Source organism: Lutjanus erythropterus, chromosome 9 (genome assembly GCF_056507025.1).
Source record: "Lutjanus erythropterus isolate fLutEry1 chromosome 9, fLutEry1.hap2, whole genome shotgun sequence".
Lineage (NCBI taxonomy): Eukaryota > Metazoa > Chordata > Actinopteri > Lutjaniformes > Lutjanidae > Lutjanus > Lutjanus erythropterus.
In genome coordinates, this window is record NC_139325.1 from 4,335,249 (window position 1) to 4,353,618 (window position 18,370).

Genomic DNA, 18,370 nt, shown 5'->3' on the forward strand with positions numbered 1-18,370 from the left:
TAATAACGGTGGTTATCATCTTGCTTTGTTAACTCAGGCTTTCTTCCTCAGTCTCACATAAAAAACACACATAAAAAGGGCGTTTAGTGCGTCATTTGACTCTTCTTCCGCGCAAAGTGAAGCATCGCGAGCCGCCCATTTCATTAAAGATGGATAAGTTGATATAATAACGAGCTGTGGGAAATATTGTTAAAAAAATATCGCAACAAAAAGCAACACTCTTGCTGCAAATAAGGCAGGAAAAGAAGAATGCTGGCAAAGATATCACTGATGATTGAATGCGCGCTTAAAGGGATAGTTGACCCAAAAATGAAAATTCAGTCATATCTACTCTCCCTCATGCCAATTAAAGGTTGGGTTTAGGTTTTTCAGTCCACAAAACACTGTTGGAGTTTCACACGAAAACAGTGTTGCAGAATCTCTCAAACACTGTTTTCCTGTGAAACTCCTGCAGTGTTTTGTGGACTAAAAGAATTAAACCCAGCCTTCAATGATTGAATTTTCATTTTTGGGTGAACTGTCCCTTTAACACTGTCTATTTAGTCATCTGGCTCGATTAATCAGTGTGAGCTGTTAAGCAGTGCTGATAGTCAACGACTGAAACATTTCCTTACGTTTTTGTTCACCCTTTTGTTTGCATTATAGGCACCTGTCGTTTGAACACCCATTTTAATTAAATGAGGTAATAATAAAACTATTTTTGCATTTATCTCACCCTATGGACTATTTTTTGTGGTTTTCTAGCCCACTTAAACTGGTGTGTGAGTATCTCCTCTGCCGTCCTTTAATGTTTGCCTCCAGCATCGACGCACCCAAGTGTGACTTTTCTGATCCCACCAAAACGGCCAACTGTATTTGCTGGAACTGCTTGCAACACGTGATCACCCCTAAGTCACTGGGTGCTGTGCCTCAGCTGTTGTACCTTTAATCTCTCAGGTGAAGGGAAAGTATTTGGCCCTTCGATGCATGTGCATCCACATAATCCTTCACCTCTACTGATCAAAATGTACAATGTAAAAAATGTCATTCTTTAATTCACAATGCTGAAGACTTACATGAACAAACATTTCAGCTAATTCCTGAGTGTGTAGGCTTAATATCAAAATCACACTGATTGCTGTTAGAGTCTGCACGTGGCAAAAGGAGAGGGGAAATGTTTCTTGGCAGCAGAAGCCAATTTTACAAAGGGCAGTGGGCCAGGAGGTCTTAGACAGATTAGAGAGTGATCCAAACACAAATTTTTATTTTTACATATTTATTTATGACAAGTAGGCCTGCTTGAGTAACAAGGCAAAAGATAAATCACTTTAACAACAGATATTCACACGAATATCACCAAGGCAAAGCATGCACTTTTGTAATATACATTTATTTTCATACATATTCATAAAGCACACAGAAGGAAATTTGCAAACACATCTAAAGCTATGCCAAAGGGCACCGAATGCTACACTAGATATTGATAGCAAAAATCTGTTTTTGGATTTTTGTTTATTTATTTATTTTGTATTTTTTCAACAGAATAGAAGGTTTCCATTTACATACCAGGGCCAGCTAATTGCACACACACCTCCAGTACAGTGGATTTTTTTGGGGGAAAATATAGCGATTGATGTACTGTATATCATTTAATGATCACAGAGTGGTCCAGTAAATTAATAATACATATTCTGTTCCAAAACATCAAAATCATCAGCTAAGTAGTACAATTATAAAATGATTAACAATGTTCTGCATCATAATATACCTGTGCAAAATCATGAAATCTAATATATAAAGATACATAGTATATAAACTAAATATGTGCCCATTTAAATGGAAATGTATAAGTCAACAATGGGTGCAAAGCCCACTTGTGTATATTTCCTGCCGCGTCCTGTGTTTGTTAAAGAAAAGTTAAAAACTGACAGTTTTCCGTGGATTAGACAGAAAGACAGGGACATTGTTTCTGATTACAGACATTGCTCTTGGCATTTTTTTTTCCAGTGCTGTTAAAACCACAAATGTAAATTCCTTTCATCTTCCTTGTACTGTAGTGCAGGCTGAGATGGACATCTCAAAACTTGACAAGTGAAACCAAACCTTTGTAGATGGCGAGATGCCACTGGAGGCATGGAACTGTGTTTGGTTGCATGTTTGATTGCAAGTTGGGTGAACTGATCCTTTAAAGGTGTATAAGATTAAGATAGGATTATTGGTATTGGACTTTTCATTGGTTTGTTGACAGTTAATGATTAAAATATTAACACACTTAAAGGGATAGTACACCCCAAAATCAAAAACACACATTTCCCCCCTGGCCTGTAGTGCTATTTATCCATCTAGATTTTTTTGCTGTGAGTTGCAGATTTTAGAGGGAGATATCGGCAGTAAAGGTGTCTGCCTTCTCCCCATTAAAATGGGACTAAAGGGCACCCAGCATGTCGTGCTCAAAGCACCAAAAAATTACATTTGAAAAGTTCAAAAACAGTGTCTTGTTCCAAAAATCATGACCCAGCAGTTTCATGTAGGAGTTATTTTCTCTCTATTAGACAGAAAATACCTCCACCGCAGAGAGAGAGTAGTTCCTATATGAAACTGTTCACAACAAGTTCTGAGAGTTTCTTGAGCAACACAGGACTAGTGCCATTATATTGGAGAGTAGGCAGAAATCTCTATGGCTGATGTCTCCTAAACTCTGCAACTCACACCAAAACACTATAGATGGATAAACAGCACTACAAGCCAGAGGAAAAATATGTACTTTTGTTTTTAGGGTTGATCTGTTTAAACATTTAAGATACACATTTGAACAACAGTCCAGAGCCACGCACCATCATTAACTGTGTAAATCAGTGTGATCTTATTTTTCACAGACAAACTTCTGTTTCACAGAACAGTCTTTATCAGTCCATTCTCCCACTCCTGATGTCTTCACTATTTCCACACAGTCCTGCTCCCCAAGGAAGCTGTTGGGCTGGTCCTCCTGCCAGTACCTGGTGTACAAGATGACAGCAAGATAAATGCTTTTTAAACCCTTTAAGGGCTTAAAGGGATGGTTCACCCAAAAATGATAATTCAGTCATCATCTACTCACTTTCATGTCAGCTGACAGTTGGTTTAGTTTTTCAGTCCACAAAACACTGCTGGAGTTTCACAGGAAGACAGTGTTGTACAATGTCATGAACAACTGAAATGAATGGTGATCAGTTTTCAAATGGAAAGAAACGCAACCGGAAAAAATTATAAAAAACCTCGACACTGCTCGTCTGGTGTAATCCAAGTCTCCAAAAGCCCCGACATGCTGTTCACACGCTGTTACTTCCTGTGAAACTCCAGCAGTGTTTCATGGACTAAAAAACTAAACCGACCTTCAGTTGGCATGAGGGTGAGTAGATAATGACTGAATTTTCATTATTGTGTGAACTATCCCTTTAACACTTGAACAGCCAGGTCATGTTGACCGTTTTCAAATTTACATGTGCAATAAGTTTGTTACATATATAGTGGTCTTGATTTCCAATTTACTGACATGAAAATACAAATTATTAATTAATTAGACTCAAATAAATAAATAAAAGTAGGGGAGGCCAGGGACAGTTGTAACATTTTTTGTCTCAGCAACTATAACTCTCTGAATTGTTGCGTTAAAGCTCTCAAATGTTGAAAAAAGTACCTTGACTTATTATAAATAGCAATGATTCCAAATTTTGTTGTTGTTTTATTTTTTACTTTCTATAGGCTATGATTATTTTTTGAGATGGTTCTCAGGGGAAATTTGTTTTTATTAAAATAACATATTTATAATTGTATAAAATACATTTAACTGTTTCACACAGTGATTCTAGATTAATCTAAAATTTGAATCAGATCACTGATGGTTCTTATCCTACAGAAAAATACTGCTGTGAATATATACAGTCATTACAGTTTACTACACCTGGTGGCTTGCATATTGATAAATATATAAATACATTTTACAAAATGTACATTTTGGTATTATTTCACTTTTTAAAAAGTTAAACTAAGAGATTACATGCATTAAGTTCTTTGTCTGGTATTTATCTCTTATTTCTGTTATTTATCATGAGCGATAAGAGAAGTCAAAGGTTAAAATGACCAGTTATAGCCACTCTAGTAATTATGAAATTGTGGTGCTTGCATAGAGATATGCTCTATCACCATATAAGAAAAGAAAAACTGCAATTTAACAGATTGTGTTGCATCAACAAAGTTCCCAACAGAAATAGAAAAGCTGTCATTATGTGCAACTGTGGCTCCTCATATCGCCCATACCGCTAATTCATCACATCCTGTTTTACCTGTTACTTATTTTACAAATTACTGATATACTTCAAAAATACAATAAAAAGATCCAAACTGTGGAATAAATTGAGTATTACAGAGCAGCAGAGTTCCTGACTACAGTAAATAAAAACTGTACTGTCTTCTAATATCATGATCCAATGAGATTCAGTCTGGTAGTTAAAACTTACGTTGTGGTGACTGCAGTCCCATCCACCCAATTCCAAGTCCCCTCTTCATGTCTGTCATGTAGACCGATCCAGGCTTTGTCACCTGTGGCCAGCAATCCGTTTATCATTGCCTGTTAGTGTCGCACATGGAGAAGACAAGAATTATTTAAGAAATAAAATAAAATATAACTGAAACAGTCACACTCTTGTTTGGTTTCCACTGGTCATGTCTGCTTCAGACGTCCAATTAATACCATCTGTTTTTCAAAGATAAATAAAGCAGAGAACTATCACTCAGTTTCCTTCGGTTCCTTCATCCATCCATCTTAATTTTTTTCCCATTTGCAGTTTGCATTATGCACTAAAACACTTAATGCAATAGTCCACCCATCAAGTTAAAAATACATATTTTTCCCATGGTGTGTAGTGTAATTTATCCATCTAGATTTTTTTGGTGTGAGTTGCAGAGTTTTGAAGATGTCTGGTTTCTCTCCAATATAATGGGAGTAAATGGCACTCAGCTTGTGATGCTCAAAGCACCAAACTAGCATCTCTTTAAAAAAGTCATGACCCGGTTAATCAAGATAATCCACACACCTTATTGTGAGCACTTATGTGTTGGAACTACTTTCTTTCTGCAGTAGAACCTACTGGAACTACATGAAACTGCACACAACAAGGTCTGTGGATTATGTAACTGGATCATGATTTTTGGGAGGAAATGTTTGTGATTGTGTAGATTTTACAGTGATGAGGCCATCTAAGTCATAACCAGTATGCTTGTGTCTCAGAATCAAAATCACAAAAATGTTATTACACATTTTTTTTTTCTTGGAATATTGAACATTTTTCACTCACTACTTTTGCAATTTGTGCAGTTTATGGCACATTTCGGAAACCTGTCGACATAATTTTTGCCTCTGCTTTTTCAACCCGTTTTCATCCCAACTCGTCACATACCAACACTTTGTCATCGTCCCTCAGTGTCTCATGCAGGCAGACATGGTAGCCTTTAGCGGCTGTACGAGGCATTTCCAAGAAACCTCTTTTAACACGTGGTTCACATGTGAAATGGCTGCAGTTTGGGTAGGTTTAATAAGACCGTGTTTGGGGTTACCATAATTACATTACGTCACGTTCTTTCTTACCTGTTCATCCCTGCTGTTTATGATGACCAGATTTGCACCCTTGGTGATGCAGTATGCTTTGCTTGATGTCCAGGAATATCTAAAAGTTGAAACATAGTAGCAGCTGATGTCAAACTTCAACCAGCCAAATGGACAGGTCACAGCTGCGAAGTGAGAACATGGAGGGACAAAATGTCACAAAAAGGCTAAGAATACCAAAATACTGGCCAAAACTGTCCACTAAATGAATTAAACCTTTATGATAAACATCTTACTTCTTTTTAATTTGTTGACCTTCTCCTGTAGCAGCTCCTTTTCCCCCTGTAGAGTATTATAACTAGTTTGCAATTTTTCTTTTTCTCTCTGCAGTGAATAGTAGTTGATCTGAAGTAGACTTTTACTTCTACTCTGTGAATTGTAGTTTCTTTGTAACTGGTCCTTGTCCCTCTGTAGTGAAGAGTAATTCCCCTGTAGCTGATTAAACACAGTCTGTAACTGATCCTTTTCTCGTTGCAAGCCGCTGTTTCTGGTCTGTAGCTGCTCTTTCCCCCTCTGTAGAGTATTGTAACTAGTTTGCAATATTTCTTTTTCTCTCTGCAATGAATTGAAGTTTATCTGCAGCTGATTTTTACCTATACTCTGTGAATTGTAGTTTCTTTGTAACTGGTCCTTGTCCCTCTGTAGTGAAGAGTAATTCCCCTGTAGCTGATTAAACACAGTCTGTAACTGATCCTTTTCTCGTTGCAAGCCGCTGTTTCTGGTCTGTAGCTGCTCTTTCCCCCTTTGTAGAGTATTGTAACTAGTTTGCAAGTTTTCTTTTTCTCTCTGCAGTGAATTGTAGTTGATCTGAAGTTGATTTTTACTTCTACTCTGTGAATTGTAGTTTCTTTGTAACTGGTCCTTGTCCCTCTGTAGTGAAGAGTAATTCCCCTGTAGCTGATTAAACAAAATCTGTAACTGATCCTTTTCGTGTTGCAAGCCGCTGTTTCTGGTCTGTAGCTGCTCTTTCCCCCTCTGTAGAGTATTGTAACTAGTTTGCAATATTTCTTTTTCTCTCTGCAATGAATTGAAGTTTATCTGCAGCTGATTTTTACTTCTACTCTGTGCATCGTAGCTTCTTTGTAACTGGTCCTTGTCCCTCTTCAGTGAAGAGTAATTCCCCTGTAGCTGATGAAACAAAGTCTGTAACCCATTATCCTCTCTTTGCAGGTGACCATAATTGGTCTGCAGTTGGTCCTTTTCCATCTGTAGAGAGTTATAACTAGTTTGTAATTGTTCTTTCTCTTTTGACAATGAACTGTAGCTGATCTGAAGTTGGATTTTACTGATATTCAATTGATTGTAACTCCTTTGCAACTGGCCCTTTGCTCCCTTCAGTGTAGAGTAATTCCCCTGTAACTCATCATTTTCTCTTTGCAGGTTACCACACTCGGCCTGTAGCTGGTCTTTACTAGCTGTCAGATTATTATGATGAGTCTTTAACCCCTCAAGATTCCTCTGCATGTCATTATAGCTTGTCTGTAACTGATCGCTCTCTTGTTTTAAGGTGTTGTAACTTGCTTGTAACCGGTCCTTCTCGTTTTTCAGATTGTTGAAACTGACATTGAACTGGTCTCTTTCAGCATTGTAACTTTGCTGCAGCTGGTCTCTTTCTGTAGTCAGGCTTCTCAGTCTGGACTCCAACTCTTTTCTCTCATCACAGCTGTTCTGCAGTCGATCTCCTTCAGTGTTGTTACTGGCCAGCGTCGGCTCTGCTGACATGATACGGCTGATTATCTCATCTGTGAAATGCAAAAAAAAAAAAAAAAAATCAAATATTTGCTTACTGTTGGGTTTTTTCTCATAATTGTCTGTATTTCAAATAATTATCTACAACATCGGCTGCATCTGATTTCTCAAATGGCAAAGAGAATGTAGCAGTTGCCAAATACAAAACCCAATTCCAGAATAGCTGGGATGTCATATAAAATGCAATGCGATGTCAAGAGAATTATTTGCAAATTATTTTCAGGTTGTTCTTCAACTTAATACAGTACAAAGACAAGACTTTTAATATCCAAAATTAATGAACACAATACATACATTGTAAATGCACACAAATGCACAACAAAAGACTGGGAAAGTTGTTTGAAACGTTTGACAGGTATTGGCAATAGATGTCAGTATCATGACTGGGTATTAAAGAGACATCCTTGAGGGGGTTCAAGGATGAGGCGAGGTTCACCTCTTTGTGAAAAAAAGAGTTTTACAGTTTTCTCAGAGCTCAATTGCAGGGATTCTTTTTTTTGCAAGGAATTTCACCATCTACAATCCATAATATCAAAAAAAAAAAAAAGACTCACAGAGTTTGGAGAAATCTCTGCACGTAATGGACAAGGTGGCAAATCAACACTGAATTCCTATGACATTTGATCTCCCAGGGCGCACTGCATGAAAAACTGATATAACTGTATAAAGGATACAAATGCATGGGCTCAGGAACACTTCAGAAAACTGTTGTCAGTAAACACAGTTTGTTGCTGTATCTGCAATGCAGGTTAAGACTCTACCATGCAAAGAGAAAGACATATATCAACAACATGCAGAAACACTGCAGACGTCTCTGGGCCCGAGCTCATCTGAGACGGACTGACGCAAAGTGTAAAAGTTTTACATTTTTTTTGGAAATGGTGAATGCTGGGCCCTTCCGTCTAAAGAGGAGGACCATCCAGATTGTTACCAGCGCTGATGTACAAAGACAGCATCTGTGATGGTATGGGGGTGTGTTAGTGCCCATGGCATCATGAGTAACTGGAGTTCTGGAGCAACATATGCTGCCATCCAGATGTCTTTTTCAGAGACGTCCCTGCTTATTTCAGGAAGACGATGCCAACACAAATTGTGTACATGTTCCTATGGTGTGTCTTTGTAGTAAAAGAGTTAAGGTACTAGACTGTCCTGCCTGCAGTCCAGACTTGTCTTCCATTTAAAATGTGTGGTGCATTATGACGCACAAAATACAACAACAGAGACCCCGGACTGTTGAGCACCTGGAGTCAAATGTCAAGCAAGAATGGGAAAGAATTTGTCCTCGGTTCACAAATGATTACTGATAGTTGTTAGAAGAAAAGGTGATGTATCACAGTAGTAAACATGCTCCTGTCACAACTTTTTTGGAATATGTTGTAGGCATCAAATTCAAAAAACAATTAAGTTTTGAAAAGGTTTTTTAAGTTTTGAGTATATGTCCAAAAAGGATTTGGAAATCATTACATTCTGTTTTTATGTCAACTATTTTGGAATCGGGATTTGCACGTTATATTTTTTACTGATAATAAACAAATCACTTACAGTAGATAATCTGCCCAACATTACCGGCCAACAGAAGGACGCAGAGTAATCCGAGACACACAGTCGCACATCTAGAGGGCTGCTTTCTCCTCTGACAATCTGCTAAATCAAAAAGTAAGAAAACATTTTACAAAACATTTTGAACTTCTCAGACTGGCTTTAATCTTTACCAGATTCTCCCCTGAGACAGAAACACCACTCTAGTTCTTTAGAAACCTAAATATAAAAGCTTTAATGAACTATTTATACAGACAAGCTCAAATGATTTTTTTGTTTGAAGATTTAAGGCCAAAATTTTGATTGAACAACAGTTTAGTTTCCAAATTTATACACTGTATTATTATATAATAATTTATAGAACTGTATTAGATGAAGCTAACATTCTTAATATTCTGTTTTTCCATATGTTTTCAGGTTCATACTGTACCTTTGGTAGTGTGGCTTTCCTCTTTGAGTTTCTGATTTGTATTTATACCATCATCAATTTCCATCCAATCCATTCTAATGATGTTCTCTGGTTAGAGGAGACAGACACAAAGTTAGTCATTAGACTTCTACACTCTTTTCAAATATGTGTACTGTAAGTAAGCGCCAATTAATTCTTTATCCTTACTTGTACTTGACAAAGTTTTATTTATGTATGAAGTTTGGTAAGATGTGAAATTTACATTAAAATCTTATTTAATCGGTACAAACTTTTCTAGTAATGTAAAGACGGCTTTAAATTATTTGCAAGCACTGAACCAAAATCTATAATCTCATTTGTGGTTTGCCTCTGGAACAAAATTAAACTCGCTTGAGGTAATCAAAGTATTTGAGTTTTAATGAGAACATTTAATGTTACTGGAACGATAATCTATACAAATATTTAAAATTAAATTGCAGTGAAGGTGAATTAGTTGAATCTGCAAAACATTTACGTGCAGAATGATATTCAGTAATCTAAGTAAGGAGTAGTCTTTAAATATGCACTTACCTCAGATCAGAGAGGGTAAAAAGAAGTCAGAATCAGCACAGCTGCATTCACATTAAGATGCTGCTACTGATTTATAACTAACACAAAGCAAAAATGAATGTACAGTATGTTCATGCAGTGTTATTTATAGTGCAGGAAAGGAGAAGCTCCTTTTGCCCCTGTCATCAAATGTTTGACTTAAATTTAACTCTGATTGGTGTGAAAAACACAAATGTTCAGCCCAGATTTCAGGCAACTTTCGGACAAAATTACTCGAAGGAACAAACGAAAGTTCATCAGCAAAGTGCAGTCATCACAGACATGTTGGTCTCTGTCAGGCTGCAGACTTTCATTATCAGTGCTTTCTGTTCCCTTTTCAGATTTATACACTGTATGTACAGCACAGATGAACTGAACTATTGTAATACTTATTAATTTACAGTCCTCTTGTTCATCGGGTCCTTGCATTCTGTGCGCTAATGCAGTTTACAGTTCAAGTCTCTGAACGTTTAGTTTGCTCTTCATATCCGATTTTAATGTCTCATTTATTTGAGCAAATTGCAAATGTTTTGGCACATGTGCAAAAGAGTATGAATACACTTGACTTGTCACAGGGAAAAACTGAAAGAGATTCAGAAGCAGTCCTAAAGCAGTCGCTGTGAGTCGTTTGAAGCATGTTTGCTCCAGAGTCCAATCTTTATGCTCCATAGCAAATTGAAGCCTTTTTCTGATCAGTCTCACTGATAAGTGGTTTTCTTAAGGCTCCACATGTTTAGTCTCAATCCCTTGAGTTCACCTCACAATATGTGTGTGGAAACACTCTTACTTTCACTATTAAACATAGCTGTGAGTTCTACTGTTGATTTTTTATGATTTTATTTCACCAAGCGTTTAAATGATCACCGATCACGATCATTCAAGATTATTTTCTGACCACATTTATTCCCTGAAGATGAAGGTTCACCACTATCCTTCCAGGTTTTAATAATGTGTTGGACAGTTCTTAACCCAGTTTTAGTATTTTCATTAGTCTCCTAAGTTTTCTTTGCTTGATGCGGGTCAATAATTTGACTGTTGTGAAACAGAGTAACATCTTTTCCACGACCACAGTCAGTCAGAACTGAAGAAGCTTCTTGGATGAGAGGCAAAACGTCCACAAGAACTCTATCAAGTCCAGTTGCCTTTGACAACCCTTGCTACGAATCGTCCCTATTTGCTTGGTTAAATCCAGGTAGTGACTTTTTTTGGTCCAGGCAGTGTACATTTCATAAATGTCCACAAAACGCTGCTGGAAACCGTGCTGCAGAACCTCCCAAACAATTACGGTGAACGGTGACTGGATTTCAAATTGAAAAACTAAAAAATAAAACTAAAAAATGTTATTTACACCATGTTTTTAAGCCTAAATCTTCCCTGTAGATGGAGCCACAATCATGCACGCAAGCAAACGGCATGTAGTGTGGGGGCTTTAGGAGACTTGGATTACACCAGATGAGCAGCATGAAGGAATTTCTTCTTTTTTTCGGTTGTTTTTTTTTCTCATTTGAAAACTGGTCACCATTCACTTCCATTGTTTGGGAGATTCTGCAACACTGTTTTCCTGTGAAACTCCAGCAGTGTTTTGTGGACTAACAAAATAATCCCAACCTTCAGTTGACATGACGGTGAGTAGATAATGACTGAATTTTCATTTTTGCCTGAACTGTCCCTTTCATTTTTTTTTTCAAGCCTAAATTAGTGTGCCATTTGTTCTGTTTTATATACAGTATACCCCATAGTTTTTGTATAGTTTTTGGTGGGGTTAGACTTTGTTAATGTTAATGTCAATGTTAAAGACTACATATACTGTTACAGAAATTTGGGGTAAATACTTTCGACTCCTTCCCTCTATCTCTTCAGGTGTCAGTCCCAACAGGGAGAATCTGGGTCATGACCTCTTTCCTGATGTTTTTGTCAGATGGTACACTGGTAACAAAAATAAAGGACATTGTTCATTCTGAAAGTGAATGTTGTGGTCCACCAGCCCACATGTGTGCACTCAGCTCACTGAATGTGGTGGAAGCTACACCTATTTAGCTGCAATCCCTGTGAGCAAATTGTGTTTTCGAGAAAAAACCTATGTGATGCTTTCAGAGAGTAATCACTCTTTGTGTTCTTGACTTCAGTGTTTTCCCTGCCACAGGCTGCCTGAAACTACGAGTTGTTATCACCATTTACCACTTTTTATCTGCTATGGCGTCATGCTGCAACCACATCACTGCACAGAATCTTAATGAAGGCTGAACTGAAAAGCTTCACACACCCTGACTGATCAGTAGGTGGCAGTGTAATGTCACACAAGCTCCAAGAATCCATATGATGAATGCATCTGACTCCCTGCTCCTGCTATTTTACATTCTCTACAGGTTAAAGGTATAATATGCAATATTTTCTTTAAAAAAAGACACGATCCCTTTCAATCATCAGTTATGACTCACTACAAGTGTGTAGTCAGTGTGTCTGCCTGTATTATATATTATATATTTTTCTCATTTTGCTGTTCTCAGGATGCTTCACCAGCCCTAAATGTCAGTATTTGATGTCCTGGTATCTTTGTGGTGCATTTCTGACCAGCTCTGACAAATCCTGCAGATTCTGCCTTAAATGTAAATGATAAATGCATATGTGTTCACTGGAACATGCTCCATTTGAGCTCCATCAGGTGACAGGAGGTGATCCATCCTCATTACCACTTGTCAAAAAGAAAGTAATCTGGAGGACACATGGACAAAAAAAAAGGAAGAAAGTAAAAGAGAGAAACAGAAGTGAGACAATTGCTTGCTTATATCATCATAAAAGTATGATGTCCACTACAGATGGTCCTATCACAGACTTCAGTTGAGAAGTCAGTCAAACTAAAGTATAATGCAACAGTTTGACAGTGTATTCAGTTTTCCAAAGTAGCTACACGTCCAAATAAAAGTAGCCTATGTATAGAGCTCTTAAAAATGTTGTTATGAGTCTGAGAGACAGTGGTGATTAAAACAGAGTATTTAAATGTGCAAACACTGGCCAGTGACCATAAACTGGCGTGCCAGCACCAACTGTGGAAATCTCACTGGTTATATAAAAAGTTAACAAAGGGGTAATTGCCTTGCCTGGACAATTTTAGTGTTGTTTTATTGATACTGCGAGGCTGCACTTGCTCCAATGTTACTTGCCATATATTTGGACTCATTTGTGAATGGCTAATTTCCAGTCCAAAAGATGTCACACTTAGCCTGCAGCTCCAAAAAAAAAAGATGTATTTTTTAAAAATTTGGCACAGATCTTCTTAACGTATTTTTTTGGAGTTTAGCAGAATTTTTATCTATGCATTTGCTGACAAGTCATACGAGAATAAGTCAAAGTCACAATAAGTCAAAGAGGACTACAGGCGAGAAGCATACTGTGTCTTGAACATGTTATGTAAGACGTGTTACAAACCGGCTCAAGGAATGCAACAAGAAGGGGAGTCCACACAAGGGGTTAATATAAAAACAAGAATAATTTATTAACCTAAAGCTAACACAGATCATAACACAAACCAAAAAGATCACAAGGTGGATGCCAGCTGGAGGAAGGGAGACAGACCAGAGTGAGCAAAGGCCCAGGTTGAGCTCAATCAGCTGATGACCCTCCCATGTCAGCCAGTGGACAGCTCCAAGCTTAGGGAACCAATGAGGAGCCTGTCCATTATCACCTGGAGACAAGAGGGGAGGGGGAGGGGAGAAAGGGCAGACAGGAGGGAAAAACAAGAAACAAGCTCTTTTCCTGACTGGCACGTAACAGACGTCATGTAAGTCACATTATGTTAAACGCGTGATTGCCTTTGTAAAATGGCTGCAGTTTGGTTAGATTTAGGCACCAAACTACTTGGTTACGTTTAGGAGATCAGGTTTGAGTTAAAATAAGTCCATTATATTACATAAATCACGTACCGTAGCTTCAAACTTTGAATAAGTCACTGTTGACTTTCGGTTTCACAAGGGACATGAACGACGGTCACCTGAGTGTTCCTGTTCACCAAGGATTCACGCATCTTCAGCAAGAATTGCTTTCTGTTGTTGTTTTGTTTTCTTTTTTCTTTGATTTCTTTTAATTTTGTTTCATACTCTGTAAAGCGTCCTTGGGTACCATGAAAAGCGCTATAAAGTTATTATTATTAAGGCTGGAGCTTTATCCATCCATCCGGCCACTTCCCAACACAGATTTTCTTACAACTCCTGTCATACAGCCACCAGGGGTCGCCATCTAAAAGTAAATGTAAATATGGATCATAATAAGCTACTTGCCCTGATGACCTGTATGGCCATTTCTCTGGTGAGGACAGGCTACTATTAGTCCATTACTTTAGTTCATGACCAAATAAAACGATAAAACCAATAAAAAAATTGATCAGCCTTTGCTGTACTTTGTATTTAATGCTAATTAATTACCAAACACTAGCACGCTAACACGCTGAATATGAGGTAAATCCTCTGTGCCTAAATACAGCATCACAGAACTGTAAGCATGACCAAGACCTCAAGTAAGACTTAAAATGTGGAGCAGCAGAATTAAAAATGGCTAGTAGGTAAGGAAGGATGAGGATGAAGCCATTCTGTTTCATGTCTGACAACATGACCAGACAGAATTATTCTGTCATGTTTGGGAAGCTTTTTAGAGTTAAAAAAATACCCACAATTTATTTAAAAGACTAACATTTGTAGTGATTATAATCAGACTAAACTGTCTTTGTTTCAGGTTGTAATAAAGCATCTTTGGCTCCCAACACAGTGATCAAACCTGAGACATCACAGTTCTACCTCTCAGAACCTGGAACACATTTTTCAAGGTTTTCTATTAGAATAAGTGGTACAGGCTCTGCACTCTCCCACTAATACTGTACTGACCTAAATCACTGGTATAGGGAAGAGCAAATCCCCTTCATTCTTGAAGGTTTGGGTTGAAACAGATGACAGTTTGGCACCAAAGATCCTGAATAGTTCATGTGAACCTGAATGTGCAACATGTGAGATTCTTTAATTGCTGACGGGCGGAAATCCTTTTTTTTTTAACTTCTGTTCTTGAGTGTCTCTTAATCTCTCAAGAGCTGTTCTTGTTTTATTCCTTAATACATTTTTTGTAAATTCAAAGCACGCTCCCCGTTCATCTGTCAGATAGGTGAATATGGGTGTAAAAGATAACCCACTGACATACTTTAAGAAACTGAGGTTAATCCTTCTTTCTCAGTATTATTCAAATGACATTTAACCTCTAACCTGTCTTGGTAAGCTGGGCTATAAACAAAACCTTAACACATTTTGACGTATCAATCTATTTAAAGTTCCAGTGAACACAGAAAAAACAACATTCAGAGTTTTGTGTCCACCCAAAGCATGTCCAAACTCTCCTTTTAGCTCGGTTTTGTGCTCCCCTGACTCCTGAGAAAAAAAAATATCTGTTTCTTTAACTGATAAATGCTCCAATTTGTTTGTCAGTTAGTCTCTAAGTGTGTCTATCTGTTTGATAGCAGGTATGTACAGTGGGTTTAACAGAGCTTTGTCACTGAAAACATCTTTATGCAGATGAAAACACTAATGCTGGGGGCTTACATAATAAACAATCAGCTAAAAGATGCCAAAAAACCTAGTGAGCAGAGACGAACTTCAGTTTCCTAAGTCCCACCCCTTTTTTTTCAATAACAGTTGAACAGACTTGAACAAACCCAGCAGAACGGTCAAATTCCTCTGTAAAATGTAAAACCAAATTTTAAGGATGGTTAAAAGATGTGGCTGATGGACCACTGAAAACAAGATATAGAATCACAAGTTGGTTAATATTAGCAAAATGCTAGCTCACCAGTTAGATAGCTTGGACTAACATTAGCTATTAGATGTAATTAACTAGCTAACAATGTAGATAAGCTTGCTAGTTAGCAAGCATTTCGCGAACATCAAACAAAGATTTGTTTTTTTTACAACATACCCAGCAGTCAAGAATTCATATATATGTTTGCATGAGCGTCTGCTATTTTACGTTCTCTACAAGTTCAAGACCTAATGTGCATGATCTCTTTCAATATCCACTACAAGTGTGTAGTGGTGTGTGTGTCTGCCTGTATATCCTTATTTTTCTCATTTTGCTGTTCTCAGGATGCTTCACCAGCCCTAAATGTCAGTATTTGATGTCCTGGTATCTTTGTGGTGCGTTTCTGACCAGCTCTGACAAATCCTGCAGATTCTGCCTTAAATGTAAATGATAAATGCATACGTGTTCACTGGAACATGCTCCATTTGAGCTCCATCAGGTGACAGGAGGTGATCCATCCTCATTACCACTTGTCAAAAAGAAAGTAATCTGGAGGACACATGGACAAATAAAGGAAGAAAGTAAAGGGGAGAAACAGAAGTGAGACAATTGCTTGCTTATATCATCATAAAAGTATGATGTCCACTACAGATGGTCCTATCACAGACTTCAGTTGAAAAGTCAGTCAAACCAAAGTATAATGCAACAGTTTGACAGTGTATTCAGTTTTCCAAAGTAGCTACACGTCCAAATAAAAGTAGCCTATGTATAGAGTTCTTAAAAATGTTGTTATGAGTCTGAGAGACAGTGGTGATTAAAACAGAGTATTTAAATGTGCAAACACTGGCCAGTGACCATAAACTGGCGTGCCAGCACCAACTGTGGAAATCTCACTGGTTATATAATTTATTTAATAAATCTGCAACGGTTGCTGCTGAGTTTTAGACAAGTTTCAAGTGCTTCACACCATGTGACTAAATTGCAACTTAGTTTCAAGCAACTAAAGTTGTGAAAAGGTTTCACTGTGTAAAACAAGCCTTAAGAACTGCCAGTTCTAAGTGGGTTCATCATTGCACAACACGTTACACAATCTCATTTCACAGATTGTTAATGCATAAATATCGATGAGTGCAGCTTTGAAGGACCAGTGTGAAAGATTGAGTCTGTGCAAGTCAAAACTGTGCAGGTCAGGGTCACCAAAAATATGAAGAATCATTCTATGTGGAATAAGAACGCCCACATCAAATATACTGTATAGATTGTTATATTTCAATCTATTCAGTCCATCCCTACTGTTTGATTAAACTGAAGGATAATATCACTACATAATGAAGTGTATCAAGTTTCCTTTATCTTGGCAGATCATAATGCTCTGCTGTCTAAATCTTTCGTTTTACATCCTTACAGCACTTTTTTGAAAATTAAGCGCGTCTTTCTGCCTACTTTATTGTTTTGTCATGAAGGCATGAATCTCTGGCTATCAGCACCTACCATTTGAAAATATCCCGATCGATATCTGCCTTGAAAAATTCTACTAAACGCTTTAATCTTCTATTTTGATCTTGGACAGAGGCTGCTCACTTGACCACATGCCTCTATTTGATTTTAAAGCGTGTGCGCCGATGCAGCTTCACTTTACTGGGTGAGAAAAGTTCAGCTTTTGCAAAGTCTGTGACAGCTTGAGATTTTCCAACAGCTGAGTCATGTTTTAATGGTCCCAATTGCCCTTTATTGTCGTCTGCTCTGGCCTTTTTTTCTCTCTCTGCTGCTCATCTGAAAGGCTGATCAGAGGAAGATAATGAGGGCTAACAGTCTGTCAGAGCTGTCTGTCTGGATGCTATCACCTCTCCACAGAGACACAAAGAACACTAATTCATGACTAGAAATTATAACATAAAGTTCGCTTAAGAAAAGATTAAATATAAAATTCATTTGTTAATAAATTTTTCCAGTGCTTACAGAGGAATGTGACTTTCCTGTGGAAATGTGACATCATGCCTGTATGGGAACGCCCCTTTGGAGGGCAAAACAATGCTACCTTCCGTTGCTCTGGCAGGGACTTGGTGGTTTTTAGCAACTCAAATATGGTGGTAGGTGCTGTATATGGATTGCAAGTGCCCAAAACTTGGGGTTTGGGCCATGTTGGCCCATTGTTTTACCCTCCAGGTTACCTCACAAGCCATGTGACTGAAAACTATGCAATGGTCTTCATGCAAGACTAATTATGTTGCCTTCAGATGGGGTCCTGTTTACCATGTCATGCCTAACACCCACTGTCTTCTAGACCCAATGCTCTTTCTCTGCCGGATCTGGCTATAACCATGTATGTTTGCTAATTCAGGTTTCCATTAAAATATATCACAAATTTGACCAAGTTTCAAGTAAATTGGCCAAAGAAAATGCAACTGAAGTGTGTAGGTCACATGCATGTCATGTGGACTTTGTGGCTACTCTATCCTGTTAATATGAGCGCGAAAATGAAAACCAAGTTCCACTACTCACACACACTGCTCGTGCAGCCAATAGGACCGAGCTTTGGGTGTCAACATTTGGTGCTTGACACTTTTCGATACTTGTTGCTATTTGAGTCAGTGCTCAACAGGTTCGCAACCCAGCCCTAGTGTTATTTAGAAGGTGTTGCCTAAGAATCTCTACCACTGCTTGCCTCCAAAAACACCTATCAGGTCAACCCT

The 18,370-nt window shown here is 37.9% G+C and overlaps 1 protein-coding gene across 1 annotated transcript; it reads right to left on the reverse strand.

Annotated features, from left to right (window-relative positions):
* Positions 1-2,760: 2,760 nt before the first annotated feature.
* On the reverse strand, positions 2,761-9,976 carry LOC146320985 (uncharacterized). The gene is made up of 7 exons (XM_084727698.1): positions 9,888-9,976; positions 9,339-9,425; positions 8,912-9,013; positions 5,857-7,362; positions 5,603-5,745; positions 4,476-4,585; positions 2,761-2,975 (listed from the first exon to the last, which is right to left on the reverse strand). Exons 2-7 carry the CDS (start codon positions 9,409-9,411, stop codon positions 2,843-2,845), a joined length of 2,067 nt encoding a protein of 688 aa, XP_084583824.1. The 5' UTR covers positions 9,412-9,425; positions 9,888-9,976; the 3' UTR covers positions 2,761-2,842.
* Between the last annotated feature and the right edge of the window lie 8,394 nt (positions 9,977-18,370).

Coding starts and splice junctions, on each gene's coding strand:
- LOC146320985 (XM_084727698.1), bottom strand. CDS start 9,411: ATGGATTGGATGGAAATTGATGATGGTATAAATACAAATCAGAAACTC. Junction 7,363..8,911: donor TGTTGGGCAGATTATCTACT/GTAAGTGATTTG, acceptor TGCATTTCACAG/ATGAGATAATCAGCCGTATC. Junction 5,746..5,856: donor GGTCAACAAATTAAAAAGAA/GTAAGATGTTTA, acceptor CTCACTTCGCAG/CTGTGACCTGTCCATTTGGC.